The sequence below is a fragment of the Mugil cephalus genome, chromosome 16, assembly GCF_022458985.1.
Source record: "Mugil cephalus isolate CIBA_MC_2020 chromosome 16, CIBA_Mcephalus_1.1, whole genome shotgun sequence".
Classification (NCBI taxonomy): Eukaryota; Metazoa; Chordata; class Actinopteri; order Mugiliformes; family Mugilidae; genus Mugil; species Mugil cephalus.
The window spans coordinates 13,394,709-13,411,237 of NC_061785.1; the positions used below are offsets into that span (position 1 = coordinate 13,394,709).

Genomic DNA, 16,529 nt, shown 5'->3' on the forward strand with positions numbered 1-16,529 from the left:
TGGACACACCACCATATTGAGAAGAGGAGGTCACGTGCGGGGCACCGACAGCGGCCAGTTCTGCCTTTTGTCTTTTGAACTGAGCAGTACCAGGTCGCTCCGAAAAGGATCTGACCAAATGAAAGAAATACTATGAACTGAAACATCTAAGGTGATGCTGTCCATGTGTGACTCAGGCCACTCTCTCTCTTGACCCACTTTTAATGTGCAGCCTCACACTGTCAGACTATAACACGCCCACATGGAGGCAAAACTGCACCGCTACGAAGACAGAAAAGAAATTATAGCAATATATTATAATATTATTATAGGAAGTATTGCACACGGCAAAATCACTAACACACACACACGCACACGGTACCTGGTGGATCTGGGTAAGGAGGGTAAGGAGGGCAGGGCAGGTAAGCCGCCAGTAGAGACGGAGTAGTGAACGAGCAGCAGCACTGACAGAGAGACCAGTACAGCAGAGTTGATGACCACTGCTCCCCCTACGAAGCCAAAAACAAACAGCAGCATACACCCGGGGCTCATGGCCCCCCCAAATCATGGCCGAGTGCCTCACCGGGTACCAAGAACTTAAGGGGCGAGGAAGGAGGGGGGGGGGCGGCGCGGCGGGGGCTGTCGGTAAAAGAGCCGGTTAGCGGCGGTCACCGAATAAAATTCACTCTGTAGGTAAAATCTACGGCGGAGGTAGAGACGCTGAATCCTGTGCTGCTCTGACGTTGCGGCTCAGCAGCGAGAGACTGGGAGCAGGTCAAAGGCAGAACAATGTGTCAGCAGCAGTCACAACAACGGTAATCCCAGGGGCTTCAGCAGCAGCACACAGCAGAGCTCATCCTCAGCGAGGTGGGAGAGGCTGGTAGCAGCAGCAGCAGCAGCAGCAGAGTCCTCCAGTCCTCTTCAACTCCACTCCTCCTCTGGCAGGTGATTCTGTTTTCCTTCCTTTCCTTCCTTCCTTCTTCACTCTTCCTCTACCGAGATGCGACACGGCTGCTGCTGTGGAGTCTAGAACACTCTGACGCTCTCCCCCTCTCTCTCTCTCTGTGATAGCATCCACCACCCCCTCCCTCCACGTCTCTCTCTCTCTCATTCTCTCTCCCTCGCTCTTTTGGATGCTGAGGCAGCTCGTTCCATATGCCTCTTCTCAGGCTGCTGCTTATTGGCTGCGGAACGGGGAGTCTGATCAAAAGTGTCCAGTGTGTGTGTGGAAGGGAGGTTGGCAGTGTGTCCGCGGTGACTGAAGGCATCGTGGGGGGGCCGAGGTAATAACGGAAGCTGCCACAATGCACAAGTTTGACCAAAGGTACATTCAAATGATAAATAGCTATTAAACGTTATTCACACCTCTTGTACACTCAGCGTGACTAAAAAAAAGCCACGATGAAGACAAAGTAAGTCAGACTCGGTTGTTGAAAGCGTCACCAAAGGAAAATCTGCCCTCCTCACAAACCGTCTCTGTGACAAGGGAAAGGAGCATTTGGAAAAAAAGACATTCCAAGCGATGTAGTAGTTGTATTTGAGACAACAGGCCAAAATAAATAAATTAAAAAAAGGCCAAAATTGAGCCTTTTGACCATCGTACTTTATTTGTCATGCACCAAACACTGCAGCAGAAACAAATCATCCACACAGAGTGGTGACAATCTTCTCTGCAGAAACACAGGATTGACGATGGTAACAGATGTGCTTGGACTTGTATAAACTAGGAGTGGGAAAAAATATTGATATGGCAATACATCGCGATTTCTTTCTTCCCATTTGTCTACAATACAATCGATACATTATCGATTTTGAAGGCTTAGTATCGAAATAATAATGAGAAAAAGAAGAAGTCATGTTTTGGGCCAATCGTGAACGACTTCCACACCTCCACCTTTTCTGTACAAGTACAATAAATTGGAAATGGATTGGTTGGATTAATATTGTTTTTTGACTCAATTTGTCCAGTGAATTATCACTGTCATCTGATGTACACATATACAATGTGTATTTTGAGCTGCATTATGTGAAATATTGCAATACATCACAATATCATAACATCACAATAATGTATCATATCGTGACTCAAGTATCGTGATATGTATCGTATCGTGAAGTCCTTCCCGATACCCACCCTAATATTAACCATCTACTGCATCTAAACAGATACTGTGAACTTAATGACAATGAAACTGATGCTCATTGTAGCTGAGGTCTTTTGACCTGCATGCTTCATAGGTCGTGGTCATAATCTGCTCTTCAAATGAGCAATAGATCACAAAGCTGATCATCCCATCGAAGCAGATTATTCCGACTACTACTGCCCTGATTAATACGACATCCACAGCAACCATGGTATGTGCTGTGTGAAACTGGAAAACTGTGGGACAGAGTGGCTTCCATATGGTCTCCTCTTATAACCAACACATGTGTAAATGGTTTTTTTTCTTGCGAAAATTCCAGGAAATCTGAAAACGATCTTGCTAAAAATGACTTGAGTTTGGGCACTGGCATTTGTTGCCATTTATGTAAAATGTCGAGAATGCTAAGAAGGTGCACTGCTGCTGCTGCCTGTCCTCTGAAGTAGATTGGGATTGGGATTGGCATTGGGACCCACGAGACCCAAATCAAATCTCGCGTGAGCGGGCGGTATAAACTTTGCATCGGGCGGGAGGAGGCGGCTAAAACAAAAAAAAAAACCCTGCGGGATCGGGACGTAGCCTAGCGACAGGATGTCAACAAATGATGTCAAAAGGAAGCTCAAAGAAGGTATTTACAGCACTAAGACAAAGCAAGGCAAGTCTGACATTTGGAGAAACTTCTCAATTGTCTGTGACAAAGATGGGAACGAGCTGGACTTTGTTAGTTGTAACGAATGTTTCTAAAATACTTGTCGACAACGGACACAAATCCGGCACCTCTGGGTTTAGGCGACACACCTGCTCCGTTCTCCAGGAAAACGAAACAAACAACTCCGTGAATCTCTTTATTAACAGCCTATAAAATGACGTGTTTTCTCCTGCGGGACGGGAGAAGACACAAAATCAATGCATAAATACTCAAAGTTTTGCGGCTGCGGGCAGGAGTGGACCTACACGTGTGCGGGTGTGAGCGGTAATGGTCAGAAATTCAGCGGGATCGAGATGAAATAAACAGTCCCTGCAGGGCTCTACTCTGAAGGCCCAGACACTGGACACAGGCTCTGGACACACACAGTTGCCGTGGCTACATCGCTCCACGGGTAACAGGCTGGGACCACCTCCTCTAACCGGTGTCAGATTAATGCATTTGTTTCCAGAAACCAAAACGAACTCTATCAAAACGTCCTGGTTTTGTAATTAACAACTGGGGATGAATGCACCCTCATTCCTTCTCTGCTGAGACAGGTTCTCTGACCTACTTCTGCCTCCTGCCCGTAGGGAAGATATACGGTTTGTGTGGGAGCAGAGCTGCAGCGAGTAGAACTGCTCCACTACAGGCCTGAAAACCTTGACAATCACTTACATAGACAAAAACATAAAACGCAGTAAGCATCCATCTCCTCCGTGTTGAAACTCAATTTGTAGTGGGCTATAAATTGTCTTACTACTAACGCACTTTAATTATAGGGAGTTGCATCAATTTCATGAATGACAAGAGTCGTTATCTGCAACACAAGGGAGAACATGGAGATCTACAAGATAATAAAGCATCAAAAGAATAAGACTAACAAACAGGATCAGTGTTTATTTTACCTGCTTACTGGCTGACTTTAGTTACAGGAGTATTTTAAGTTCACATCTGGTATTCTGTAGACAGCAACCATATCCCATCTAAACATTTTTACAGGCCTAAGACATGTTGAGGAAGTAACAGAGGATGAAGAACATGGAGTAAACCAGTGTGGATGTCTAACCGTGTTCTGGCTGACGTGCTTGTGTCAGAGGGCTCTGCTATTATCGCTGTGTGCTGGTGCTTAGTCCGCTCCAGGTGCTCCATGTAGCTGTGGATCATCTGAAGGTACAGGATGGAGAGAACGACAGAATTAGCAACGTCACAGTCATTTTGCAGACTTTATTTGTCCCAGAGGAGCTTTCACTTTGGACATTAAATATGGCAGACACATGTTCTTTATTTTGCAATAAGTAGGAGATGACAATTCCACCCACACACTGATGAAAGGCTGCTAATTAGAGGCAGAGAGTTCCCCTACTGTCTTCTACTGTCACCCACATCCAACCACAGCTGTGACTGATAGGTTCACAAAAAAATAACAAAAATAACAAAATGATGTGGATGTACTGACGGTGTGTGGGTGACAGCTTTCATGTCTTCTATTCAACATGATTCAGATCTCAAGCCTGAGAGGTTTGTTTGGACACGGAGACATCTGTTAGTGATACATGATGGAAAACGGGCAGAGAGAGAGAAACCAGCTCAGCGGATACATAATTCATCTTCAGATCGTTCACGTCTTCATCATCTTCTCACTGCCTGTTTCTCCAGAAGCTCCAAAGCCTTTGATTTGCTGTAATGCAAAAGCCACATCTATACTTTTATACCTTTTATTTTTACTCTGCTTTGTCCCGTTTAAGACTAAACACGTCCCTTCCCTCAAGGTCTGTATTTTTTATTGTTCTACAAAGTGGAAACTGATGATTCATTATTTAATTTAAGAATTAATAGTTCCTTCTGTACTTTATCTAAAGGACTCAAGAGCATCGTGTAGTCACAGTTAAGTTCCTCAGGTTGATACATTTATACATTTATGTCTCTAGTCAATCCTAAGGACTGATATTAGTGTCAGTCAGAGCATAGTTTAATTAAAGGATCATTACTGGCTCTAATGCTTTTTTATAGTGGACGCTTGTGATCTGTCCATTCCAGCCGTTAAGTGTTTAAGTGTCTGATACCACAGCTGGGCTCTATAAAGTGAGAATCAATGTGAGCATTAATGTGGCTTCATTTTATGAAAACGTGTAACCAAAACATACACACATGTACAGTTTAACAACAACACATTATTGATCTAATGGTCTGCAGCTTAGCTTATCTCTGTTAAAATGCTCAACTGGGCTCATTTATATATAAGAACTGAACAATAAACGACTCAATATGCTGCATATAGTAGATTTTTAGTTCATTTATGCTCATAAGGCACCAGGGAGAGTAAATACTAGTTAACCTGAAGATAATGTACTGATTTTGTCCTGCATCCAATAACTAGATTAAAGAGTAGATAATATTTAACTCAACCAACTTTATATTTTTATTTGGATGACTATATGAATCCAAATGTGTCACATAAATGTTTAATTGACAGTTAAGTAACTGTCTGTATCAGTTCAGGTTCACTAGCGGCAAACAAGGACAAAAAAAATCAAACAAACAAACAAAAAAAAACAGGATCTTAGTACATTTACAGAAATAGAAAATAATGGGGGCTCTTCTTGTTATAGAAATACTTGTATGTGGACTCCTGTGTAAGCACAAATACATTATATTTCATATTACTTCTTCCAGACCAGCCTACCTCAGTGTGTCTCTGATGAAGGGCATTGTACTCCTTCTTGAGGTCTGCTTCTCTCTCCTCCAGTCTGCTAACTGGACAAGAAAACAAAACGTTCATAGGATTAGAGACCGAGTTCATCATAGTCATTTTTCATTCCCCACTTAAATGTTGCATCATTCAGGGAGTTGATCCCAGAGTTATTTGCTGCAGTAACGTGCTAGAGCCAGTAGAGGGCCACCATGCGTCAACCAAACGCTCCCGAGCCAAGACAAACGGAGCTCCGACATAAATACACATCATCATCATCACTATAATATTTGGACCCATTTCAGTGAAAAACATCCATTCAACTGGATCAAAAGATGATGTGATCACTGCTCGTCTCCTAGCAACCTTGAGACGGAGAACGGTGATGATATTATTATAAAACCTTAAGATAAGGAAAAAATGTAAATAATTAAAAACCACATTAAGGATTTTTTTTTTTTTTTTTTTAAAAAAAAGGGTCTAAAAGATGAAACAGTTAAATCCAGCTGGTGGACCACGACTTACTGGTTCCAGTGACTGTGGCTCTGCTTATTCGTAGGCAAAACAGTCGGACAGTTGTTGAGCGAGCTAATCAGATGCCAGCCATGCATGGGCACTCTCTCTCTCTCTCTCTCAGTCAGAGGTGGACACTAAAACGCTCCTTGTCGCCCTCTGCAACGAGCGGAGAGCTGATACGACTAAATCACAACATCACCGAGGCTTTGATGCTTCACAGCCCAGGAGTGAAGTCCAAAAGACGAGCGCTGTGGAAGAATCTGACAACCACGCGACGAACGCAGACCAGCGGATCAGAGGGCAGCTGCGCTACATCGTGATGAACGCGGTGGTTTCGAGAGGGCGCGTAGAGGAAGTGGAGGTGAAAGAGGGAAGCAGAAATAACTCAGGTCTGAAAAGAGGTGTGAGGAGAAACATGAAGTGACCCCGAAGGAAAGACCCACATGGAAATCCTGAACATGAAAGCGTGCTGACGTTTACAGAGCTACGACCGTACGTGCGTTTTCCAGTTACACGTGCACATAAGTGTTTAATTACAGACAAAAGGACAAACGCAAAATCATACAAAAAAAAAAAAAAGAGGAAGTGTTAAATTGAAAGAAATAAAAAAAAAGAAGAAATTTGCTTATGAGTCTCAAATTTCCCCTCGGGATGAAAGAGGCGTATGCTGCGGTGGAACAAACAAGCCGTCACATACGGTGCAGTCACGCACGCATCATGAGGGGTTTCTTTTCATGCCCTCGAAACACAACCACACTCTGAGACTTACACAGAGTTTTTCCTTCTTCAGAAAGAGACACGTATACCATCTCCACACATGCAGCTGCTCTTATTATCTAAAAAAACCCCGATAGATGCAAATAAAATAAAAACCCTGCCGTGCTAGGTTTAACTCTCTGAATCGTTCAGGGTTTGGGACACATCTGCTTTATTCTATTAGGGGTTGTGTAACTCACTAGGCCGGCAAACACTGGTAGTATGTTACTAATGGCTTTTATTCACGAGGGACGCAGGGAGTCCATCTGGCCTCCGGCACATCAGGCTGACAAACAGTCATAAGACCTGCAGGCTGTAAGAGCTGCTCACAGGTTATCTGACCTGGGCGTGTGTCAGAACATCACGGCGGCAAAAAAAACGTCACGTAAGAGACGACAGATGTTGAAGGCGGTGGACTTACTCTGGTCTGCGTAGTTTTTAGTTTTCAGCTCTAGCTGCCGCGTGTGAGACTCCAGCGTCAGCAGCCGACACTGGAGATCCTTCTTCTCGCCTTCCTGGGAGTCTTCGAAGACGATGTACCTCTGCAGACAAACACAGCGGGGGGAGAGACATTTATTGACTTGTTGACTGGGGACGTCCGGGGACAGGTTGATGATTTGCTCACGGCGGCGCGAGGACACAGACGTGTCACACAAGCTCGTGAGAGGTCGGTTCCTCTGAGCTTTGAGTGAGATCACAGTCGTGACTTCTAGGACGCGGGCGTAGATGGAAAAGAGTGAAAAGGAGATCGTGTGTGGAAAACGGAGCGTCTGTCGTCTGTCCATTATGAAAGTCATCTAATCTCTCTGCTCAACAGGTGCACAGCGCCACCAGGAAAAAAAAAAAAGAAAGAGAAACACAAACAGCCACAGCACAGTTTCCACAGTCAGGAGTCGGCAACAGATGATATCAGTGTCAAAAACTTACTCACTTAGCTCAGTCCAAGACACACATGAAAACTACATTACTGAACCCAACTGGATATCAGACAGAAAAAGAATTCAACCACCTCTTCAAACCGTCTCCAGCCGCGAACCACAATCCACCATCAAATCTAATCGATTTAATGCGGATTCAACCACTGCTTGTGTGTAAATACGTTACTACATGTAAACCTCTGTAGCCACACGGCGCCTCTTTGAGAGTTACGCATAAACAATCCTCCAACTTTGCTACAGTCCTCTCTCTTTGCAATCTCCGTTTTTATTTTAATTTCAAACCATAGCTCGTCAACAGGTGGTCTGTGCCCCCTAGGGGTCCGCGGAGGTACTGCAGAGGGTCACAAAAATCTTTGGTTGAGACATTTTTCTTTTTCTTTTTTTTTTTAATTTACTCCGATAAATTTAAATAATTACATATTTTAATGAAGGGGTAAGGGTTAGATTAATATTGAATAATTATAATAATAATGTATATTTTTGAATAGCACTAGGCCAAGTTTAATATATAACACATATAGTAGGTCCCGACTTAATCTCTTCATAGGTTTGAGGTCCTTGGCCTGAAAAACGTTGAAGACCCCTGTTTTAAACCCTTGTACTAACTTGTATTGCCCACACACTGAGAGCCACAATGTCAGTGTTTGGTTTTGGGAGAACTGGAAGTCATGGAGTATTTAACGGCTTCACGGAGGCTCTTTCTCCAACTTCACGTCTATTTAAATCTGTCTTCAATCCGACACTTCTGTCATTCTCCGTATAAGCAGAGAGGGCGTTCCTGTTTACAATGAACACAGTTGGACGCACCCTTCAATGTGGTCACGGTTTAGACCAGAAGATTTGAACAGCAAATGTCTTTTTTTCCCCTTCAATCTGATCATTTTTGGATTAGAAGATGAGTGATGCTAATGGTTCTGTGAGAGCTAAACCTGAATCAGCATAGATTTCTACAAAATGTTGTTGTTGTCGTTATTTCAGCTCATTCAAAACCACAAACAACAACCTCTTGGCTTCACCCTGTAGGGACCATGATTGAATAGTTGTATCCAGACCAAAAGTGGTGGACGAGGCAGATGATTGAAGTTCACAAACCCAAGAGTCACACCGCTAGTGTTGCTAAAAACTTCAGTTATGGTTCAGACTTTCCAATCCTTGTCTCAATAAAGCTCCACTTGCTGATGAATTTTGGTTAATGATCAATGATAATCAATTTGCTGATAATCCACACCTCATTTCAAAACTCATCTGATGTCTTCATCATTCATTCACTCTCATTAGAGTCTAGTCTCTAGGCCAACACCAGAAAGTGACAAGTGAACCAGCACCGAGTGAAACCAGTTATGTATTTCCATCTCATTGTGCAAATGTTTTTCAGTTAGCATGAGGCCATTGCTAATGAAACTTGAGTCAGCAGCAGTGAATGAATGAATGAATGAATGAATGAAGCTGGCAGCAGAAACATGCGATGATGCTGGTAAAACATCATATATTCAACAAGGATCGCTCACATCAGGTCGGACGCAAAACACGATTAATAAAAGCTCGGCATCTGTGCAGATTCGTATCTGGTGAATCAAATCAGGCCACCTTAACAAAAGCTCCTGACACCCACAAAGCTCTGCTGTTAGCGTGGCTAAAAAAAAAAACTCTGGAAATATGTAAATACGTTCATGAAAGACGCGTTCGCAGTCGATGGACAAATTTAAGTGTGGCATTCAAATCTGAAGTTTGCATTTACAACAGGACTTACTGAGATAAAAAGTTGGACAATCCCCTTACTATAGGTCTATTGTTTAAGCACAATACGTGCTCCACCGTGGAACAATGAGCGACTGTGGAAGGCATTAGCATATAAACTGTTTTGACAAGTCAACCTTAGAGACTTTTGCCTTGAACTCTAATAATAGGATTTTACGGGTTATTGTTGTGGCCTCTCGTACGGTCGGTTTGATGCTTCGGCTCATCAGCTGAGTCGGGCGTCTGATGCCTTTGCCTGTAAACACGCAGTCTTGTGACTGTGGACTCTCTCTGAGGATAAGAGCCCCCACAGTTGGGCCCTGGGCCGGGGGGGTGGAGGTCATCTGTTTAGAGATGAGTGTCACCTGAGCTCCTTTACACAACGCATCGCATTGAGACTGGCGGCGCCTCACCAAGGTGTTTCTTCAGTGTCTTTGTGAATAAAAATAATAACAATTCAGCCACTGATGAACTGTGTGATCTCCATTTGCCCGCGGACTCAAACTATTTCAGAGCAGAGCACCTGATGCTGGTTGATAAACAAAACAGAGTCATTATTATTTGGCATTATCGTAAAATCACAGTTCATATGCACGACATATGCATAACATTATATTGTGTAGGTCTCCCTTGTGCCTACAAAACAGTTGTGACTCATCAGAGAATAGACATGAGCCATCTGAGGGTGTCCTGTTGCGTCTGGCAGCACAATGTTGTAATGTTGTAATCACCTTGTCTTGTACGGTTTTTCCATTTTTTGAGTAAACCATTTTTTTGTGTGTGCGCGTCTGTGTCAGGCTGTATCCTGCTGGTGATGGCTGCTGCCATCAAAGACTGTCATTGCTATGGGGTGGGGGTGGGGGTGGGGGGGTGCCTGGTCTGGTCTAGGTGCACGGTCTAAATATGAGTAACATCCACATGAATCCCGGGTCCAGACGTTTCTGAGCAGAACATATTCGAAACATTAGTTAAACGGAGAAAAACAGTGATTCAAAGCTGCTAGCTGACGTACAGAGGACCAGTGGGACCTCGAGAGCATCTTAAGAACTTAAGTATTTGTAGTAAAGCAGCATTTTCCACGTAAATCTACTAAGAGCATTAACATAGCACACGGCTAGACTACGGACTGAGGACCCTAACCCGCAAATGTACATGACGACAATATGGAAGCCAAATACAAATAAGTTAAAAGACGTGGTTTCTGTTGTTTAACGCTTTAAGACCTGAACATCTACCTGCGCATTAAATAAAAAAATGCTTGCGGTATCATGTATTACCGTAATTCACCAATGGGCAAAATTCTGTGTGTGGCTGAACATGGTGAAGTTGCGCTTTCTGGAACAAAGCAATTACGGTAATTGTGACGCATGTTGGCTGCAGGTTGGGGAGCGACGCAAGACCGGGGAGACCCAGGAAGTTTGGAGGAATTTGTTGGTAAAAATGAAGTTATAACCTTGAGATGTCACAAAGACCAAACCACAACTTCCCAGTGTTCAGCCACACTTTGAATTTTGTCAACAGAGCAAACCACTGCGAGTTACGGTGATTCAAATACTTCACGCTTTAACAGATCACTGACGATGCGTTCAGGTTTTAAAGGGTTAAAAGGCCACAAAAGATTATGAGAGCCTATGAATGACACGTAACGTTGCGCGTCCTCCCACTACATCGACACATTCATCAGAACATTCTCGCCCTGCTGCTCCTCATATGACCCAGGAAGGAGGCTTGTGCATATGACAGCGCTCCAGAGAATAAGTGTTCCAGCATTTTAGCATGCCCTCTTCCCCCCGCGCTGCATGTATAATGCCCTCTTTGTCCCTGAGCGGCAACACACACTCTCATACGCACAAACACATGTGGTCCCAGAACAAGTGTCCGCGCACCCAGACAGACAGCGGCCCACTGTATCAGCACTCAATTGACAGAGGCTGAAATCAGCTCCTTTTTTGGCGTTTTTGGCCGAGGATCGCCACTGGGACATTTAGGAAATGTGGGGCGTGTGAGGCCTTGGCCACCAGACACAATAAACCGACCGCTGCAGTGTGTCAAGAGGGATAACATCATTATGAACGTAACCACGAATCACTTGTCGCAGATATGAAGATGAAGAAAATGAAGATTGATCTGTGCTCTGCTGTGAAACTTAACTGTGATCTGATTATTGAAAATAAGAAATAATCAGTGCTTGTAACCCTAGTTTCTACGATGTTTTAATTAGCACAGACATAGAAGTGCATTGAGCTAACATCAGAGGGTAATGCTTGTTACACACTCAGCAAGAAGCAAGAAATTTGTTCTTGCTCCTAGGGCTGCAAGAACAAGAAAAAAGTTCTTTCTGGCCGGGTCAAGTGGCGAACTCTCGTAGGCCCCTCCCACTGCAGCATACATCACAAGCGCTAAGCATTGTGGGAGATCCGGGAGATGGACGGCGAGAGGCACCTTTCCGATTATTTTCGGATGTCGGCATTGACGACTGCGTTTCATAATCATAAATACACACCCAGGAGCGATTAGCGGTCACACTCTGAATATTAGCATCTGTGAGCAGGCGCTAGCGTTGCCACTGTTGCATGCTAACCGAGCCCACTTCCGGTTTCTAAGCAATCACAGGAGAGTTGCCAGGTACTACCCGTTGATGCATGAAGAACAAGCTTCCCTAGATACAAGAACAAACTTCTCTTGTGGAGTGTGTAACAGCCTGTTCACATTACGAACAGTTAATGACCTGATGGCGTTTCTAAATGAATTACACAAGCAACTATAATTCATCCTGATGTGTAGAAAATGTCACGCCGTCCATTCCATCGCTGCAGAAACTCAGAAACAAATAAACTTCGTGGTGGTTACATAGAAAAGGTCAGGTGATCACTAATGTCAGCAAGCTGTGAACATGAATGTCACAAAATTCAGCAGCGATTTAAAGCACGGCATGGCATCCAACCAACAGTTACTGTAGTATTTCTCTCTTGACAAATGCGGTAGATTTGCCAGCCAACAATGTCATTAATAACGATTTATGATGCTAATTTAGTTAGTCCGTCTTCCTTAACCACAAGCTGCTCAATGAGCTCAAATGAGGCTAAACTACGGCGTCATGCCGCCATGAATGAGTCTGTTCAGTGTCTCCTAATACACGCTAATGATTCACGGTGATCAATCAGCTCGCGTTATTCGTGTGTAGGATGTGGTCGTTTGCAGGTCAGCAGATAACCCTGGCTGGACAAAGAACTGAGGGAAGTGCCGTTTTTCCCCAAGAATTTCCTGCCTTGCCTTTTCCTCCCCTCTACTGAGACGAACCAATAAGAGGAGGTATTCCTCTGGGCTGGAAGTGAGGAAAACCAGGACTTGGCTCATACAGTGTGTTTGTTTGGTACGATTAATCAGCTTCTTTGCTTCAATAGTGACTTGTCGTCCAAATGAGCAGCTTAGTAACCGAGCCTGTGCCACGTTATTCATTAGCTTCCTTTGAGCCTGCATTTGCTTTTGGAGACACTTTGCATTTAAACAGGGGGAGGGATGTAATGAAATTATTCTTTAGTTGTGTCAGCCTAACCATGTGATATGCACCCGATATAGACTTAGTCACGGCCGGGGGAGCGATGGGAGAGGGAGCGCTTTTACAGTTTTCCTGCAAATCCTTCTTGAAACTCTTTCGGTGGGTGATGTGTTAAGGGTTTGACAGCCTCAAATGAAGCTTTGTGTTAAACCGAAGACCTTGTTGGTGCCGTAAAAGAAGCAGCTGGATCCTTTGTTGATGGATGAAGAGGAGGAATGACAGTGGTACCACAAGAAACTCAAACTTCAGTGGCACATCCATGAGGAAATATCACTGAAATACCAGGTGTACTGTTGAGTGACTTTCTACAAACATCATTACAATGGGATTTTGTAAACAACTGAAAACTCATACTATAGTCAGTTGTCCATCTACTATGACAAAGAGACCTAAGTATTGTCAGAACATAAGAGGCAAAAATCCTCTGCTTGTTACATGGCATCACCAATTAGACGTTTCTGTGATCAGATCATTTCTATTATCTTCACTACAGAACTTGAGAACATTCAAGTTCTTAGAACTAAATTTATAGGAGCGTTTTAGCTCCTACTAGAAGGTAGGTACTTTCTAAGCACAAGATGAACCCTGAGCGTTATAAGAAAACACGTAATTCTGGCACATTAGGGCCGACCATCATGATGGATCCTTTTTGAATCCAGGTTCCAAGCTGAAAAAGAAAAATACGGAGCCTGTGAGTTTTTTTTTTCTTTCATTCGTGTGATGTCATCACTCCATCCCTCGCCCCCGATGTCTATTAACAACAACATCAATGTAGGACTACAGGCTCGCTGCATCAGATATTGACCCTTGTTCTGCGGCCAGGTTCAATATACACTGTTGCTTTGCCACGACGATGAGCTGAAAAGCATGACGGACTGTACGTTTGTATACGGCGCTCAGGGTTGATGCACATGCTCCGTCTCTACTTGGCTGATTTTGGCTGAGTTCTGCAGCACAGACAGCGCCACATATAGGCCTGTGATATGTACTACTGCCTTTCTAAAACTAGATGCGGTTTTGCAATGGTTCCATCTTCACTGAGAAATTCTCAAAACAATGGCAAGAGAAAAAAAAAGATTGTTTTGGTAAGTGTGCACATGACCTAAATGCAGCATAACAAGGGAAAGCCAATAAAAAAAAAAAAAAAATCCTTATGTTCTGTGATTTTTAAAGTGGCTTTGAGAACGGTGAAGTAGTCTGTGAGAACCAATTGACCTCGTTGGCCTTTTAAATTGGATGTTGACCCACCAACTACAGTGTCAACAACTAAGTGAGAGCACAACAAGCCAGACACAAGTCAGCAACGCTGCATATTAGCTTTTTCAAAACAAGCACCATGTTGATGCTCCCCTCCCAAGCAAATAATATCCAATAATACTGAACATGGCAGGAGCACGTGCCAATCCTGGTAAGAAACAAAAAAAAGTTAACAGAAGACATGTTGTTTGCCAGCATTTAAAGACTCCTTTGTTCTCATTGAACTGTGCCTTCTATGAATTATAGATGTAGAATATCACATCATGTACTCCACAGCATATTGAAGTGCCTGTTGTCTAACTGTAGGAGATATTTAAGGCCCCACAAGGGGAGACACACAACATTAGCAACCATGCTAATGTTAGCGGACATTGGAAAAATGTTTTTATGTGTGGTTATTTCCTGCACTGTACACACAGAGTAAGTAACAGTAACTAGGGCTCGACCGATATGGATTTTTTGGGGCTGACGCTGGTTCCAATGTTATTACTCTCTAATGGCTATAATCGGCCAATTAAATAGGCTGATTAATCGGGCTAGAGGAACGGTGAATCAGAGACAAGACTTTGGACAGAAGACTTTCAGGTGGCAACAAACAAAAGTTAAAGGCACAACCAGAAATGCCATAAAAGCTTCATGACGACCTATAAACAAGCTAAGCTCCCCAACAAAGAGGATGTAAAAGGGCAGGACAGATGACTTCATCTGAGCATAACGACACAACTAATTACACCTACATGGCAGCGAACTGTCTGTCTGGCTGAGGGAAGAGCTACTTTCATCATGATCAGGGATTTCACACTTGAGTCAGATGGAACCAGTCTAACACAGGGCTGCAACATACGCATGGAAAATCCCATGTGCACAGGTTCTGTCTGAACGCTCCAGCAACATGTTACGACATGACATAAATTATTAACAGACGGCTTTGTGAGCTGCTGGGCTTGTCATTCAACATTAAAGCGTCAAGGAGAGTGTCAACAACTATGAAAATACTGACAAACGGCAAATACTACACACGTACACTGGTGGTATTGTGATTTCCTAAGCCCATCTCAAATATACTGTTCATCCTTTGTGTTATTTGTAACTAGACACTGTAGGTGTTGCAGCAGGTTCTGGTCTATAATATTGTAATCCCCTTTCCAGTCTAAACCATGCTGGACACCACTAATTTCAAACCTTGCAGATGATCAGGGTTGATAAAGACGCTTGAGACAGAGGTTATGTGTACAGTACAGAGCACAAATATGAGAACTAGGAAGGATTAAGAGGAACGATGCTGTGTGGTTGAGGTTTTTTTAAAAAAACATCCATGTAAAACTAAAAAGTTTATATTTTTTGCTAAAAACTGCAGTCAAATCCCAAGATGTAAAAGTCGTTTTAATTTCACACTATTGCCTGTTGCTGCAATTTACATTAACAGTTCTCAACATGTATCATATAAAGTATCTTTAGTTGATGTTTTCTGTAAATAACAAGTTAAGCTTTGGGTTTTATATTTTTGTCTTATAAAGTCTGTTAGTTTGAGATGAAAAGAACAAATCACCCGTCTGTGGTTTTATTGACTTTTATTGTCATCGGGCTAAAAACCAGCATCAGAGGTGATGGATGTTTAGGTCCATTTTCTAAGAAACAAATACCTACACTTATCTGTCACCATGGCAAAGTACTCGAATCACAGGAAACAACTAAAAATGATTATAACTGCAAATCCCATAAATATCCCTGGTCTAAACCCCACAAAAATCTAATACTCTGTAATCTTTCTGTGTATTTTTTATAGTTATTTTTTTATATATACATATGTCTAGACAGATAGATGATTACAAAACAAGTTTTTCTCTAGGGCTGAAAACACAGGTTTTTTAGAGTCTCGACGATATTCTTTGATCCTTCTTTATAGAAATAAATAAAATGTCTGACGGTCTGATACTTCAATGCACTCAAACTGGTATTTGTTAAACAGCACAGATACAAGTGCACTCAATACCACTTTACAACAATGTCTGTCTACACTCACTGAATCCGGGGTTATAATACATAACCAAGTGTGTAGGTAGGAGCTGGTGGGTTGGCAGGTTAGCTGGATGCCTTTTGGTTCAAAGAAGTGTTGTTGATAAGGATATTGCGCATCGATCGGGCATAACATTATGACCAATGACAGGTAAAGTAAATGACATTGACCATCTTGTGACAATTCAGTGTTCTCCTGGGAAACTTTCAGACCTATTTGCATTCATGTGGACGTTACTCAGTCATGTACCAC

General features: G+C 43.0%; 1 protein-coding gene across 8 annotated transcripts in view; it reads right to left on the reverse strand.

The window, feature by feature from the left end:
• The window catches only part of spag9b (sperm associated antigen 9b), a 40,203-nt gene that overhangs the window by 20,694 nt on the left and 2,980 nt on the right, over nt 1-16,529 (reverse strand). For 5 of the 8 annotated variants that reach the window (XM_047608711.1, XM_047608713.1, XM_047608712.1 and 2 more), the window contains exons 2-4: nt 7,191-7,311; nt 5,492-5,562; nt 3,875-3,972 (exon numbers count right to left, since the gene is read on the reverse strand). In XM_047608711.1, the coding sequence (XP_047464667.1) occupies nt 3,875-3,972; nt 5,492-5,562; nt 7,191-7,311 (290 nt within the window). Of the gene's footprint in view, nt 1-361; nt 957-3,874; nt 3,973-5,491; nt 5,563-7,190; nt 7,312-16,529 lie in introns of those variants that run through there. The other 3 variants (XM_047608715.1, XM_047608716.1, XM_047608718.1) reach the window with 3 other exon arrangements.